At 39.0% G+C, this 14,052-nt stretch overlaps 1 protein-coding gene across 1 annotated transcript; it reads right to left on the bottom strand.

Moving 5' to 3' along the window:
- Positions 1 to 231: 231 nt before the first annotated feature.
- LOC120342764 (calpain-A-like) lies at positions 232 to 13,816 on the bottom strand. Its single transcript, XM_078110813.1, has 11 exons — positions 13,438 to 13,816; positions 12,522 to 12,683; positions 11,203 to 11,334; positions 8,590 to 8,783; positions 7,691 to 7,822; positions 6,840 to 6,951; positions 6,296 to 6,384; positions 4,514 to 4,687; positions 2,624 to 2,742; positions 1,815 to 1,951; positions 232 to 1,216 (listed from the first exon to the last, which is right to left on the bottom strand). Exons 1-11 carry the CDS (start codon positions 13,654 to 13,656, stop codon positions 992 to 994), a joined length of 1,695 nt encoding a protein of 564 aa, XP_077966939.1. The 5' UTR covers positions 13,657 to 13,816; the 3' UTR covers positions 232 to 991.
- Positions 13,817 to 14,052: the final 236 nt, after the last annotated feature.

The raw sequence follows: 14,052 nt of genomic DNA, 5'->3' as shown, positions 1-14,052 counted from the left end.
GAACAGTTAATTAAATTTGAAAGTCTTTTGGTCGCTTGAAGCTGTATAGGTCATAGATATACATTTAACAAATATTTTAGGCCCTTTCGGCGCAATGGCTTTCCCCGAGCATCGACTTCCTTGTTTACTTTAGTGCAATTTGCCAATCAACAATACGCAAAAAGTGACGTAAAAATGCCCCCTTTTCGCATCGGCTCAGACACTTTTCTCACTCAGACAGATGTATATGTATGTATGTATGTTTATTTGCCTCAAAAATGTAACAGTAACTGCTTAATAATCAAACAGTAAAACAGAAATTGGATACATGTTCAAGACCTTACTGGCCTAAGACACAGATGTGCGACATGTCCCTAACAATTATAACAGCAGTTTAGGACTGCTGCGTTATGATATGACAACAGACATGAAATAGGCTATACAAATAAAACTCTAGTAAAATACACAAGACAAGGAGATACGACACAATAAAGATATGTACAATATAGTCAGACACGAGGAAAAAAATGTAAAACTGAAATGTAGAAATCCTTTGTTTAAGTTTGAGTTGATAATCATAGTTTTCACTGGACAAAAGAAACAACACCAGAGAGTCCAGCAGGCGTTTTCGCGTTTTTGAACTTTATTCGTTAGTTTTCAGTTGTGTTTCGGAAGTTTAAATATAAATCAGATAATTCAATAATCACTCTGTCTTCTTAGGAGTTTTAATTCAATTGCGATAATGAAAAATTAGTGTAGAAATAGATGTGTTAGACTAGGCTTAAATTCTTTAACGGTACATTTACAAAACTTATTGTTGAATGCGATGAATCAGAATGATGGTTTGAAACAAGTACCCCATTTTACAAGCGCCAACTCGCAAAACCACTCCTAAAATAAGTCTCGAAAATTTTGCAATGGTAAAGTATAGAAAGAATTTTTCGGGGGTCAAAGGTCGGGAAAGGTCCATTAAATTTCGGAAATCCATTTTTTTCTGCGTTCCTTTTTGCTCTCAGTGTAATTCCTCCAGATCGATTCGCTTCTCTGTGAAGATCCTCAGCAGAAAAGTAGAGACTTTGTCTGGATGAAAGGTCGAGGGTATGACGACATAATGACCTGGTTCCAGTTCAGTGGTTATGCTAACTTCCCTCTTATCGATGTGGTTACCGGAGTTCACGACGTCACGGTTATAACGGAAGTGTTTAGTCGGTAGACGACGGTCGGGCTTGCTGCTCAGCTGTTATGAAAAAAAGCATAAAATGATCAAAATGAAACCATGTACCACATATCATTCTTGCAACTATGGCAGCTACCACCTAGCAGTGTGTGCCTGCGCAGTGCCGTGTTAGAGGGGAAAGGCATATAAATACGTTGAATAAAAAAGTACTCCTGTACAAGGCCGTAGCGAGGAATTTCCAAATGAGGAAGGGGGTTCTATAATTTGCATTTGGCAAGTTGAACCCGGAAAACCAGGAATTGCAAGAGGTCTTGAGTGTCAAAAAAGCGTTTCAACGTACGAAAAATTGTTATGTATGATACAAGCGGGAGGGTTGCCGACACGCAGTGTGGGAACGCCCGTCTACAAGTATAAGGATATTTCGGAGTAGGAGTTGCTTAATTTATTATCTGCTTTATCTAGCCTTCTTTGGAGCGAAAATTTGCTTTCATTCTCATTAACATATTCATGAAAGCATTTCTTTATTATTTGTTTTGAAAAAGCATTTCTTTGAGTTTTTATGCCCATTATCATACATAAAAATTTTATATCGACCAATAAAAGTAAATAAAATTTTTATTTATGGGGGGAAATTTAGAAAAATAAAACCATCACTCACTCTATATATATTTATCCCAATGTAAAGATTCTCGAGTCCGTCTTCCCGCCCAATTCTTCTGTACTCCTGCATTAGGCCAATCACTATTGAGCATTTGCCCTCGTTTGCAGGGTCATCTCGGGTAGGATCGAAATCGTCTGGAATATTAAGAGAGTGATGCTCAGATATATGGACACGAAATCCATGATGTCATGAAAAAAAAAAACGATGTCACGGTGTCATAAAACTTGTTTCCATATTTAAAAATTATACAGCGTATTTTAAATGAAATATCGAATCTCACAGAAATTTAGGAACAAATAAAATTAATAGTCTTTCAGCAAGAAAACTGAAATAACAAGAGAACGACGGTGTGGCGCATTGTGCTAAGCGTTAGGAATACGCTCGCCACCGCACCTCTAATTACCCTGCGTGGGTTCGCAGGTTCGAATCCAATTCGGGGATGGTTATATGCGAAAGGCTTGCTGGACTCCTCGTCGCCGTAAGATGTTCACTTAATCTCTGGTCGGCTACGACTTCCTCCACCATCAAGTTCATGCTTCCGAAAACAAATAACTGACTGACTATTCCCATACCCGACATGGAATTGTTGAATTTGTTTTTGCCCGCCATATTTTGAATATCTACATTTTTTTATTGTTTAGAGATTGCGATCCATCAACGTATTCAAACGATGTTTTTTGAGTAAAACATACTTTCGCCTTACTATCTGGTTTTTGTAGCCTTTTGTTAGTGAGTCACTTATGAAGTGCGGCGCGTGTTCCAACTCCCCCCCCCCCCCCCTGAAAAAAATAAAAATAAAGTCTTACCTGGTTCCCTTAACTCCATATAATATTGCGGATTGATGGCATACTTGTCGACTTCGTTCCTGCAACCACCGGCAGAATAACTCTTGATCCATTTGCCTTTGATTTTAGATAGAAACCAACTAAAATGAGAAAAAACATTACTGAGAAAATTTACCCACAATGCCATAATGTTACCCACAATGCAATAAATTACACACAATGCAATAATGTCACCCACAATGCAATAAATTACCCATAATGCAATAATTTACCCATAATGCAATAAATTACACACAATGCAATAATGTCACACATAATGCAATAAATTACCCACAATGCAATAATTTACCCACAATGCAATAAATTACACACAATGCAATAATGTCACACATAATGCAATAAATTACCCACAATGCAATAATTTACTCACAATGCATTAAGATAATCACCCACAATGTATACTAAATAAGCATAAAGCAACGTCGATGCATAATTTTTTTCAGATATGCGACTGGAAAGTGTATGCACGTTTATGATATTCGGGATAGACTATAGCTAGCTTTGTTAGAAAATTTGAATCAAAATATATTAGTGTGTGTGTGACTTGCCGATATAATTCTAATAATCTTTGGTATCCCGTTACATTTAATGCAAATGCAATAAACTACCCATAATGCAATAATGTCACCCACAATGCAATATATCACCAACAATGCAATAATATCACCCATAATGCAATATTTTTATTATAGCTAGTTTTGGTAGAAAAATTTGAATCAAAATATATAACTAGTGTGTAGTGTACTGATATAAGTCTAATTATCTTTGGTATCCTTTTGCATTTAATGCAATGCAATAAACTACCCATAATGCAATAATGTCACCCACAATGCAATATATCACCAACAATGCAATAGCTCCCATAGCTTAGGTATAGGCTCTGCAATGAATTGGAGTTACTCGCACGTGCCAGAACTAGATTATCCTAAATTAAAAAAAATGGTTTCGCGGGACTTACACGATTTAAAACTGGCTCTCTTCCGCGGGCCGAACAATTTTTCTATGTGGGTCGCATTTGGCCCGCGGGCCACAGTTTGCACACTCCTGTTCTACGCCACCCATGCAGGTAATTTTAGTGCATTAATACCGGTAACGAATAAAGTGTTTTTTTCTGGAAATTGCATGTTGTCTACGTATATAGCGCTGCGTAAATAGCGGTTCGTTTCTACTAATTAGAAGGATCACGTAGTGAAGCGACGCCTACGCCAGGGTAGCGCGGATAAGAGAATTACTACGTACCCGACGGTACCACACCTTTAAGTTACGAAATGAAGGCAAAGATTAATAAAATACTAAAAAGCACTCATAGTGCACAAACAACATGTATTATGAATGGAGTATTATGAATGGAGCAAGCTGCTACCTCAATCAAATCTCGACGAGTTAAGTTATTTTACCGTTTTAAATTGATTTTATCGCTGTCGTTTTTAGCTTAAGAATATATCACACAACCTAGCAATCTACTCGTTATTATTATACAATGTGGAACAGACAATTAAAAGAAAGCCAGGTGCTCCCGAAGTATGTGAACCAAGAACGTAGTATGTGTACCAGGTTCAAATACTACGGGAGTCACTTGGCTAGTCCCAGAATTCGTAATGGAACTAAAACAATGAAAATTGGAATAAATTTATGGCCTAGCCCTAACATGGTACACATACTACGTTTCGGTGTCCGCTATCTTGGTTCACATACATCGGGAGTACCGAAAGTCAGGTCTCGAAACAGGGAAATACTACGTACCCTACACTGGCACACCTCTAAAGTAAAGAATATAGGCAAAGATACATTTTAAAATACAAGAAAGCACGCATAGTGCACTAACAACAGATTACTAAAGGAGTCTCTAACCTGTCTCCGGTAGCAGCACCATCGCTGTCAAAATCCGGTCCCATCGTGCAGATTGTACAGTCAGCGAAATACTTTTTGAAATCGGAGAACTCCATCCACCACTCTCCGTTGTCCTTGTCTGCATATCCGATTCGGTCTTTTGTGACTCGGTCCACCTCATCCCAAAGAGGAGACCTGGATAGAATCAAGGTTAAATGTGAAACAGTATTCGAAACTTTTTCTACGTAAATAAAACCCAAAATCAAATATGAAGCGGTTCGCATGAAAAAAGCTAACCGTAATGGTCGTCTACCAATTTAATACACTGTTAGGGACAGACAATCCGATCCGATAACAGAATTTGGTTTCCGCCTCTTCAGCGCCGTGCTTCAATTTTTGTATTTTAAATGCTTGATCGGTAAGTATGTTGATCGGTATTTGTCTGTCTGTCTGTTTGTTTGTTAGATGCACGCGATATCTCACGAAAGCGGGGTTAAATCTGCTCCAAATTTTGCATGTGCATTCATCATATCTCAGACCAGAAGCCTATCGATTTTGGATGAATTTTGTCGTATAATTAGCAAGTTATTATTTAATTAGTTATGGGACACGCGGTTTCGCTATTAAGTCAACGCGAAGGATACACGCCGCTAGATCGATAAGTCGGCGGTCTCCGATCGATATCTCGTTTATTAATCTGTGACGAATGTTTTCTCTCGTGGCGAAATCTCTCTCATTTGATTAGAATTGTGTTTCCTCGCAAAAATTCAGCAATAGCGGCAGATATCAAACATCGTGAACCCGACTTGCTTTTTCAGAACGCGACGACGGCGTTATTGAGCCATTACTTATAATAATGATTATTATTGATGCCGACTGCCGACTTACTGGCAGATTTTCCGTTTGCCACATTCTCAAATTTGGGAAATACGTGAAAATACGAAAAATTCAAAATTAAATTATTTTTCGCGATAAAAGATGATAAAACATTATTTGTAATTAATTTAGAACAAATTTTACTTTTCACGACATCCCGCTTCTGAAAATACAAAGTTATATCGCAAAACAAGGTGTTTTGTAACATTTATTTTGCACTCCCAATGAAATACATATATTTCGGAATTCAGGTCGCCAATGATCCGGTCTTTGGTGACTCGGTCCACCTCATCCTAAAATTTATTCTGTTTAAATAATGAGATAATACACTAAATACAGGCATTTTTTCTATAACTCGTTTGCTTCATTTGGTGAAAGAATTATTGATAGTAATCCAGAAAAAAATCAGTTTTTAGTAAATTGCTCAAGAATAGAGTAAAATGGTGTTGGAAAAAGTTTATGAATTTTTATGTCTTTCTGCAAATGCCAGAAAATTGCATTTCAAAAATATGTTGAACAAAAAATTTTGATTGTCATTTTCTATTGTATATATTATTTGATATTTGTTACCGCTAAAAAAGATAAATTTTAGGCGCTCCCGAAGTACGTACACCAAGATGGCGCACAACCTGCTAACCCTAACCTGGTACACATACTATGTTCAACTTGTGCGCCATCTTGGTACGAAGACTACGAGAGCACCAAATTTCATTTGAAGCATATGATGGGATATGATACGATAATGTAAGACTTGATGGTGGAGGAAGTTGTAACCGAGCACCGATTACGTGAACCGGCGGCGAGGATTCCAGCAATCCTCTCTCGAGTATAATTATACGCATTGGATCCGAAACTGCGAATTAACACAGGGTAATCAGAGCGAGAAATTGGACTTTGACCGCCGAGCCGATGCAAAATGCAACTCACCCATCACTCCAAGCTTGGTTCCATTCGATTTTGTTTCCCCAAGGGTTGCGAATTCTCACCAACTTGACCTTTGCTCCCCGGAACGGAATCTAGAAGAAATATTAGAAGAATATTATCTATGGTACAACTAACAATACTCCCGTAGTATGTGTCCCAGGTTAGGGTTAGGGCATTGTTACAATTTTCCCTATTTTGGTTCTATTACGAGCTCGGGGATTGTCTGTGGTAGCCAAGTGAATATACCTCCTGCCCATATGTTTCAGTCCCTTTACACAACTTGTTGTGAAGTAGGCGAACAAAATTAGTTACCTCCATATTGGTACACATACTTCTGGAGCGCCTTAAAATCATTGTCTGGGGTGAATGGTAAAAATACATCTAGAGGTAACCAGAGACAAGGAGACCACAAACAAAACGACATCGATACATAGGCGTAGCCAGGCGGCTAAGGGACAATGCGCCGCATTGCACCATAACACCCAATCGCATTATAAATCACCCCCACCCTCTAAAAAATTATAAAAAATAACCAAGTATCGTTTACCGTTGTAGCTCCCGTGATGGTGTAGGCATGAGCGCTGACAAGTCCCCTGGAATCCTCACGCTCGCCTGAGCCTTTGATGGAGCAACATGCAAATGAGTTGTTCTGGAATGCCCTGATAAATAGATAAAATGTGACAAATTAAACAATTCAATTCGGGATACATGAGAGGGGGCAATGTAAAGGCGAATCTGCGTAAGATAACGTACGTGGCAAATTTAAAAACGCGCCCATTTGATCGTTGACTGACGATTTTCAAAGAGATTGTTAAATTTAGATACTATTACGTTATTATCAAGTTGATATTACATGGATTTAAATTAGTTCCAGCCTGGAATTTTTGAAACTTTTTGGGATTAAAATTTTCTCTCTATATTTCTGCCCCTATCGAAATGGCGTCAGTTGTACAAAATATGGTTGCCACACCCTAGATAGGCCACCAGGGTCTAACAAATACATGGGCAAAGTACGATCCACCGTTCAAATCCGACTCGTTGGGTAATTTAATCTGGCCCGCCTGATGCTGCCACAACCAAACTAAAACCAAATTTGGATGTTTAAGCTAAAATAGCTCCAGAAGTCTGTTGAGATTGCGGTTGAATTTAGTTTTGGCACAAGGTTTATTGTTTTCCACCTTTGCTTTTTAACACTGTAAATATTGTTCATAAAATGTAACTTTTTACGTAACACTTACATGACCCGCCAGTCTAAATGGGCAAAAATGTTTGTCCCTAATTCAAAAACCTTGTCCACCCCTGGTCTAACGTCTAAAACACAACAAAAAAAATTGTTCTCTCGGAATCAATACTTTCCCGGTTGGGAAAATCAAATTCGTCAAATTACACTGGACTTACTTGACTAAGCTTCTGAATAAATGTCCAGGTGTTTTATCTCCCAAATCAAACGATACAGCCATTCCTCCAGTTAGGTCTTCAAGTCCGTCTTGACTAAATCCTCCTTCAATCGCCTCGTAAGAACCGTGGAGTCTGTGAAAGAGAAAATTATAGAAATATAACCAGGATGAGGTGCCGGAAAAATACACAAAGTACAACGGAATACATACTTCGAGCCATTTGGAAAAAAATGAATACAGTTTGACCAAAAATTTCAACTCTCACTTCAGCTCGTAGAAAGGGCGTAACGTTGCTTTGAACGGTGCTCCCGAGGTATTCGTACCAAGATGGCGCACAACCTCAACATAGTTTGTCTACCAGGTTAGGGTTGTTCAGGGTATGCGTCATCTTAGTACGAATACTTCCGGAGTGCCCTTTGAACAGCGGGCGTGGCGGTGTGGCTCATCGGGCTGAGCGTTAGGAATACGCTAGCCACCGCACCTATGATTACTCTGTGTGGGTTCGCAGGTTCGAATCTCATGCGAGGGGGAGTTATGTGCGAGAGGAGTCCTCGCCGCCGTAAGGTGGTTCATGTAACCGCTGGTCTGTTACGGCTTCCTCCACCATCAAGTTCATGCTTCCGAAAGCAAATAACTAACTAATCCCATACCTGACTGTAAGCGGGCGAGAAGCCGTTGTTCGCCATAAGGTTAAGCCGTCTTATCGGCTGCTCTCTCCCCCGGGATAAATATGTAAATCCTATCCTAAATCCCAATAGATTTTTATGAAATGGCAATGTCTGTTCTGGAGTAAAATTTAAAGAAAAACTTTCATTTTTTAAACGTGGTTCAGCTAGATAAGTGGTGAATATGTTTGGCACAAGTGAGACACGACATTTTGAAAGCTGATCAAATACTTACTTTGCATAAGCCTTCTCTAGCAACGACAGCCAAAACTCGTCTTTCGAGCTTGACCTGCCAAACGCCAATTGGTCTTGAATCACAGGTAAACGATCGTCAACTATGACCTCTACCCAAGAACCAAATCTCCAAAACCGGAAGTGAAACATTCCTACGTAATCGTCGCCAGTCATCGCTTGGTTAGTTGGTACAACCTGAAAGACAAAGAAGATATTGTAATATTCTAGTGCGCGAGAGCGCCGAGGAGGTCATGTGGTTAAATCTAGTGGGTTACATATGTCGCATCGCCCCTCCACCGCATGGTCTGAGCACGTGATCCGCTAATATGTGTTCGCGGAATCGCCACGCGGTGGCAAATTTTGATGACGTCATAAGTCTCAAAAATCGAATCCCTTAAAGCAGGGGTCGGCAACCTTTTGTCGCTCGCAGGCCAAAATAGGGGTTGCAAGTCATTGACATATTTTCAGAAAGATGAAAACCGAACGGATGATACTTTTTATATTAAAAATCAAGCAGTGATACATCTCTCGAATAGAATATACATTTATCTCCTCATTGCATTCAATCTCATTAAATTCCATTTGAATATTTGCGGAGCCATTAAACTTAGTATCGACTTTTCTGCGTTTTATTGCCATTTGTCCAATTATAATTAAATTATATGCTCATTAAACGAGTATTTGTGAATTTTACACTTAAAATGTTATTTAGTCTACACGTATCTCTCAATAAATTCTGTTACTTACTGAATATAACCCGCTACAAGGTAGCCTACACAGTTTTTGATGACGGATCGCACACAATGAAAAAAAAACGAATTCTACAGAGCCCACAAAATTTTGGAAAAAAAATCAAAGTTGTAGCCTTCTTAGCGAATATAATACCATCTTTCACCATAGAAAATTTTGTAGCTCCCGTAGTATGTGCACCAAAACGGCGCACAGCCTCATAACCCTAACCTGGCACACACACTATGTTCAGGTTGTGCGCCATCTTGGTACACATACTTCGGGGCACCAAAATTTCAATACAATTGGTCCAGTAGTTAATGCAAAATGCGATTTTTCACAAGAAGAAGAAAAAGGAATACTAAAAACATGGTGATCAGCAACAATAAACGAGATAGCGATCAGAATCCGCAGACTTATCGATCTAGCGGCGTGTATCCTTTGCTCTGACTCCGTAGCGACACCATGTGTCCCATCACTAATTATTATCAATTAATAACTCGCTAATTATACATAATTCATCCAAAATTAATAAGCTTCAGGTTCGAGATATGATGAATGCACATGCAAAATTTGGAGCAGATTCAACCTCGCTTTCGTGAGATATCGCGTGTATCTAACAGACAAACAAACAAACAAACAGACAAATACCTATCAACATACTTACCGATCAAGTAATGACAATGTGATATTTCGTTCCATAAAAGGTTGCAAGACATTCTGCCTCACGAGGACATATTAAATTGAGTGGACAAAGCTGGGCAGGGAATATTCTGTTCTTTCCAACAATCGTAGTTCTCACTTATCGAGAATGCTTGTACCAGGGCCGGGCACTCCGAATCGAATATTCGAATGGATTGGAATAGTAAATTATTCGAATCGGTTCAAAGCAAAATTTTGAATTGCCGCCATCTTGTTCTTTTTTCTTTCCGCCAATGGTCGAGGTGAATTACCCAATTTTTTTTTTAATTTTTTTTTTCAATACAACTCTTAAATAAATGTTTGTCATTGTGTGTGAACGCTCCGCAATCTGTCTTAGTGATTTATTCATGTTTTCAGTATTACATTTGTTGACAGGACTATTACAATAAAAAAGTAGCATATAATAACATATCTCCCATTGACTCACAAGTATTCGAGATTCGATTCGGAAAAAATATTCGATTCGATTCTGAAATCACCAGCTATTCGAAAATGCCCATTCTTGTACGCCATTGTACAGAGAAAATTTCAGCGAAACGGCCAGTTCATTTTGAGCGCTGTGCGTCTCATCGCACCCGCGTGACTAATATACTGTGATAAAAAATTAAAAAAATAATGTTCCCTAAACTCCATAAGACATCTACAGTTTATGAAGTATTGAGACCAAAGACGTGTTGTTGGAAAGAATATTTTCCATGCGGAAGGTAGCGTTCTCGGAATTTTTAATATTCGACCTAGTTAACTAGAAAACGGCAAAATAATATAAGAAAACTGTAAAATGTTACGGATCGACGCGTTTCTCCTTATAATATCAAGGTAATAGCCATTAATATACGCTAATAATTTTTTGTCACTGTTAAATGTTTTCAGATCGAATATCGCTATTGTAATATATTACCTGGTTGTTAATAATAACTGCATGCAATCAGATGCGAGCATATTTTTGGATTTAGCCTTCCAACAGAACGTCGCTCTAGAGACTGCACTGACCAAGTTCAGATCATTCATTACCTCATGCAACCATTTGGGCGCTAAAGCTCGACAAACAGACAGACAGACATACAGAACGACCGATAATAAGGGTATCCTATAGCGGAGATGCAATATTTCAGATTCATCCCGAAGCAGTAGCCGATTGCATTAAGCGTTGTTCAGGATAAATCCGATATAGGAGATAACTTACTCTATGCATACAAGTGGGATTCCTAGAAATCGCCGCAACAGACGAAAGCCACCAGCAGTTGCCCAGTGTTCCTTGTATAATGTCATCGCTGGTTATGCCGTCTTGGAGAAGATGAGGGTTCTCTGTCAAGCCCTAGAAGATAACGAATAACATGGAATATTTTTTTAGTGGATTGAATAGGGTTTAGATAAATACCAGTCATGGGACATTTGCAGAGTATATTATAAATCTATTACACTATAAGCAATGCTCATAAATAACTGTGAAAAGAACAGAACGAAAGTTAGGACCAATAGTGATATTCATGTAGGGTTGACATTATGGTACTCCCGTTTTGTGTACCAGGTTAGGGATAGTGAATAATTTTTTTCCGATTTTCCTTATTTTAGTTCTATTGCGAGTTCGGGACTGTCTGTGTTAGCCAAGTGAATATACCCCCTGTCCATAGGATCAAGTCCCTTTACACAACTTGATGTAAAGTAGGCGAACAAAATTAGGTACCTCCATATTGGTACACACACTTCTGGAGCGCGGACATTTTATTCCGGGAAAAAATAAAACTACAGGTATACAGTATAATATAAGGCTTTTTGCATTGGGGAAATATGAAATTTCGTTATTTATCTCGATAAGAAACAAGATGATACGATGTGTTGATAAAAAATTTATCTCAAGAGGAAGAAAATTGGGCGCTCAAGAAGTGTGTGTACCAATATGAAGGTAACTAATTTTGTTCGCCTACTTTACATCAAGTTCTGTAAAGGAACGGAAGCCTATTGGCAGAGAGTATATTCACTTAGCTAACGCAGGCAGTATCCGAACTCGTAATAGAACTAAAATAAGGAAAATTGGAATAAATTTATGCCCTAACCCTAACCTGGTACACACACTACTGGAGTACCGAATAATAAATCCCTTTTATCCCGGCAAAGGCGATGAGATGGTTCAATTACTACCTGTCATGCAAGAAGCATCAAAATTTTTAAATGTGACGTAATACGACACCAAACTATTACGTCATATGAACACAAAAATGTTACGTCATATTAAGTTTATAGAATGTTAGAGTTAGAGGCATGATTCCACCCACCCACCATCTCAACCATTTAAAAAATAAAATGACGCCGTTAGTGGTAACAGTATAACAGTTTCACTTACATAATACCCCCCCCCCCCCCCCCCTTGTATCTCGACCACCCAAAATATATAAGTACGCCGCTAGTGGTAACGGTGTACCAGTCTCACTTACATAAGGCCTTCCCCCATCTCAACCATTTGAAAAATAAAATTACGCCTTTAGTGGTAACAATTTCACTTACATGAGGTCTTTTCCATTCAGTTATTCTGTCCCATTTTGGCGATGGTTGTTGGCTGAAATAAAGCGATTCTTTTTCAGCGGGAAACTCCGTGTCATGGAAGACATATTGCTTGCCTTCGTCTTGACTGTTTTTCAGTATTGTGTCCTGGAATTCTTTATAATTCTGCAGAAATACAAATAGCACTTTTTTGTAAATCCGGGCGTCAATGAGAAGGTTTCATTATAGCGCGAACATGGCCTTTTACTAGTTTATAATGGGAAGAGATTGAACGGCGTTTGTTTCACACCTTTTTCTTTCGCCTCGCGTGCATGTCGTTTTGCCTTTTGTAACACTGTAACTTTACATAGGCCTTAGCATGTCGTCGGTGCTTGCAACACATCTGTCAATACTGTGAAAACAACCTGTTACAACCTTATCAAGCAATGAAACTAGAAACAACGGGAAGTTTAAAATGAAAAGTAAATCAGTTTTGCCTCTAGCATCGTTACCCCCTTTAACTACGCGGTGGAATTACATCACGTAGAAGTGTTACCGCGAAATAGGAGGGGCGTTAATTGTGGTCACAGACAAATGCTAATATAATTGATGTTTATATAATTTCTATTCAAGTGCATATTTGCGTACGATTGTTGACGCCTTTGTATTTTTAGGACGTTTTGTCAGAATCTCGGTCACACGCACCATCTCGGTCCATGTTAACCAGGCGATCAATGGGCGCGCCAGAAGTATGTGTACCAATATGAAGGTAACTAATTTTGTTCGCCTACTTTACATCAAGTTGTGTAAAGGAACTGAAACTAATAGGCATGGGGTATATTCACTTGGGTAACACAGAAGTATGTGTACCCTTGGGCGGCAACAGGCGCCAATTGAAAACCGCTGGACTAGAGCTTTTGCAACACCGATACAAACTCACCGTGGTCACTCCCATCTTAAATTTATCGTCATCTAAAGGCTGGTCCAAGTTCTCAATGATATTGGGGTCCGTTCTTTCCTCTGGCGGACGAGGCGCCACAACCGGTTTATCATCAAAATCAAGCCCGCCATCCGGTATTGGCTCTTCCGGTTCCGGTTTGGCCCGGGTTCGTGGGGCAGAATTGAGGTCATCCTTTTCGATAGAATTAGTGTTACCCATAATGCAATCTAGTTTAGACTATTATACTGAACTGAAAAATTAAAAGTTCAAGTGCATATTTGCAAACTTGCTGCCGTAAGTGCTGTTAAATATTGAGTTCGTGAAAACTGCCTCTTTTCTAGCATCACAGAAAAAACACAGGAAAACAGAATAAAATACATGGAAAACGATAAAATAAATTCAAATATCTCGAGCAATAACGCCCGCGCAGAAGGTTAATAGGTGTTTCAATAATGGCTCGGATTTGTTGAAGACATTGGGTTCGGATTAATATTGCGCGGGCCACTCGGAAACATTCGGCGGGCCACGGGTTGAACGACCCTGCATTAGCCTGTCCCTCGCGAGTAGAGCTGGGCATTTTAAACCGAATATTCGAATCGAATAGTAAATTATTCG

Source organism: Styela clava, chromosome 3 (genome assembly GCF_964204865.1).
Source record: "Styela clava chromosome 3, kaStyClav1.hap1.2, whole genome shotgun sequence".
In the NCBI taxonomy this organism is placed as follows: Eukaryota; Metazoa; Chordata; class Ascidiacea; order Stolidobranchia; family Styelidae; genus Styela; species Styela clava.
This window is presented reverse-complemented; position numbering and strand designations above follow the sequence as displayed.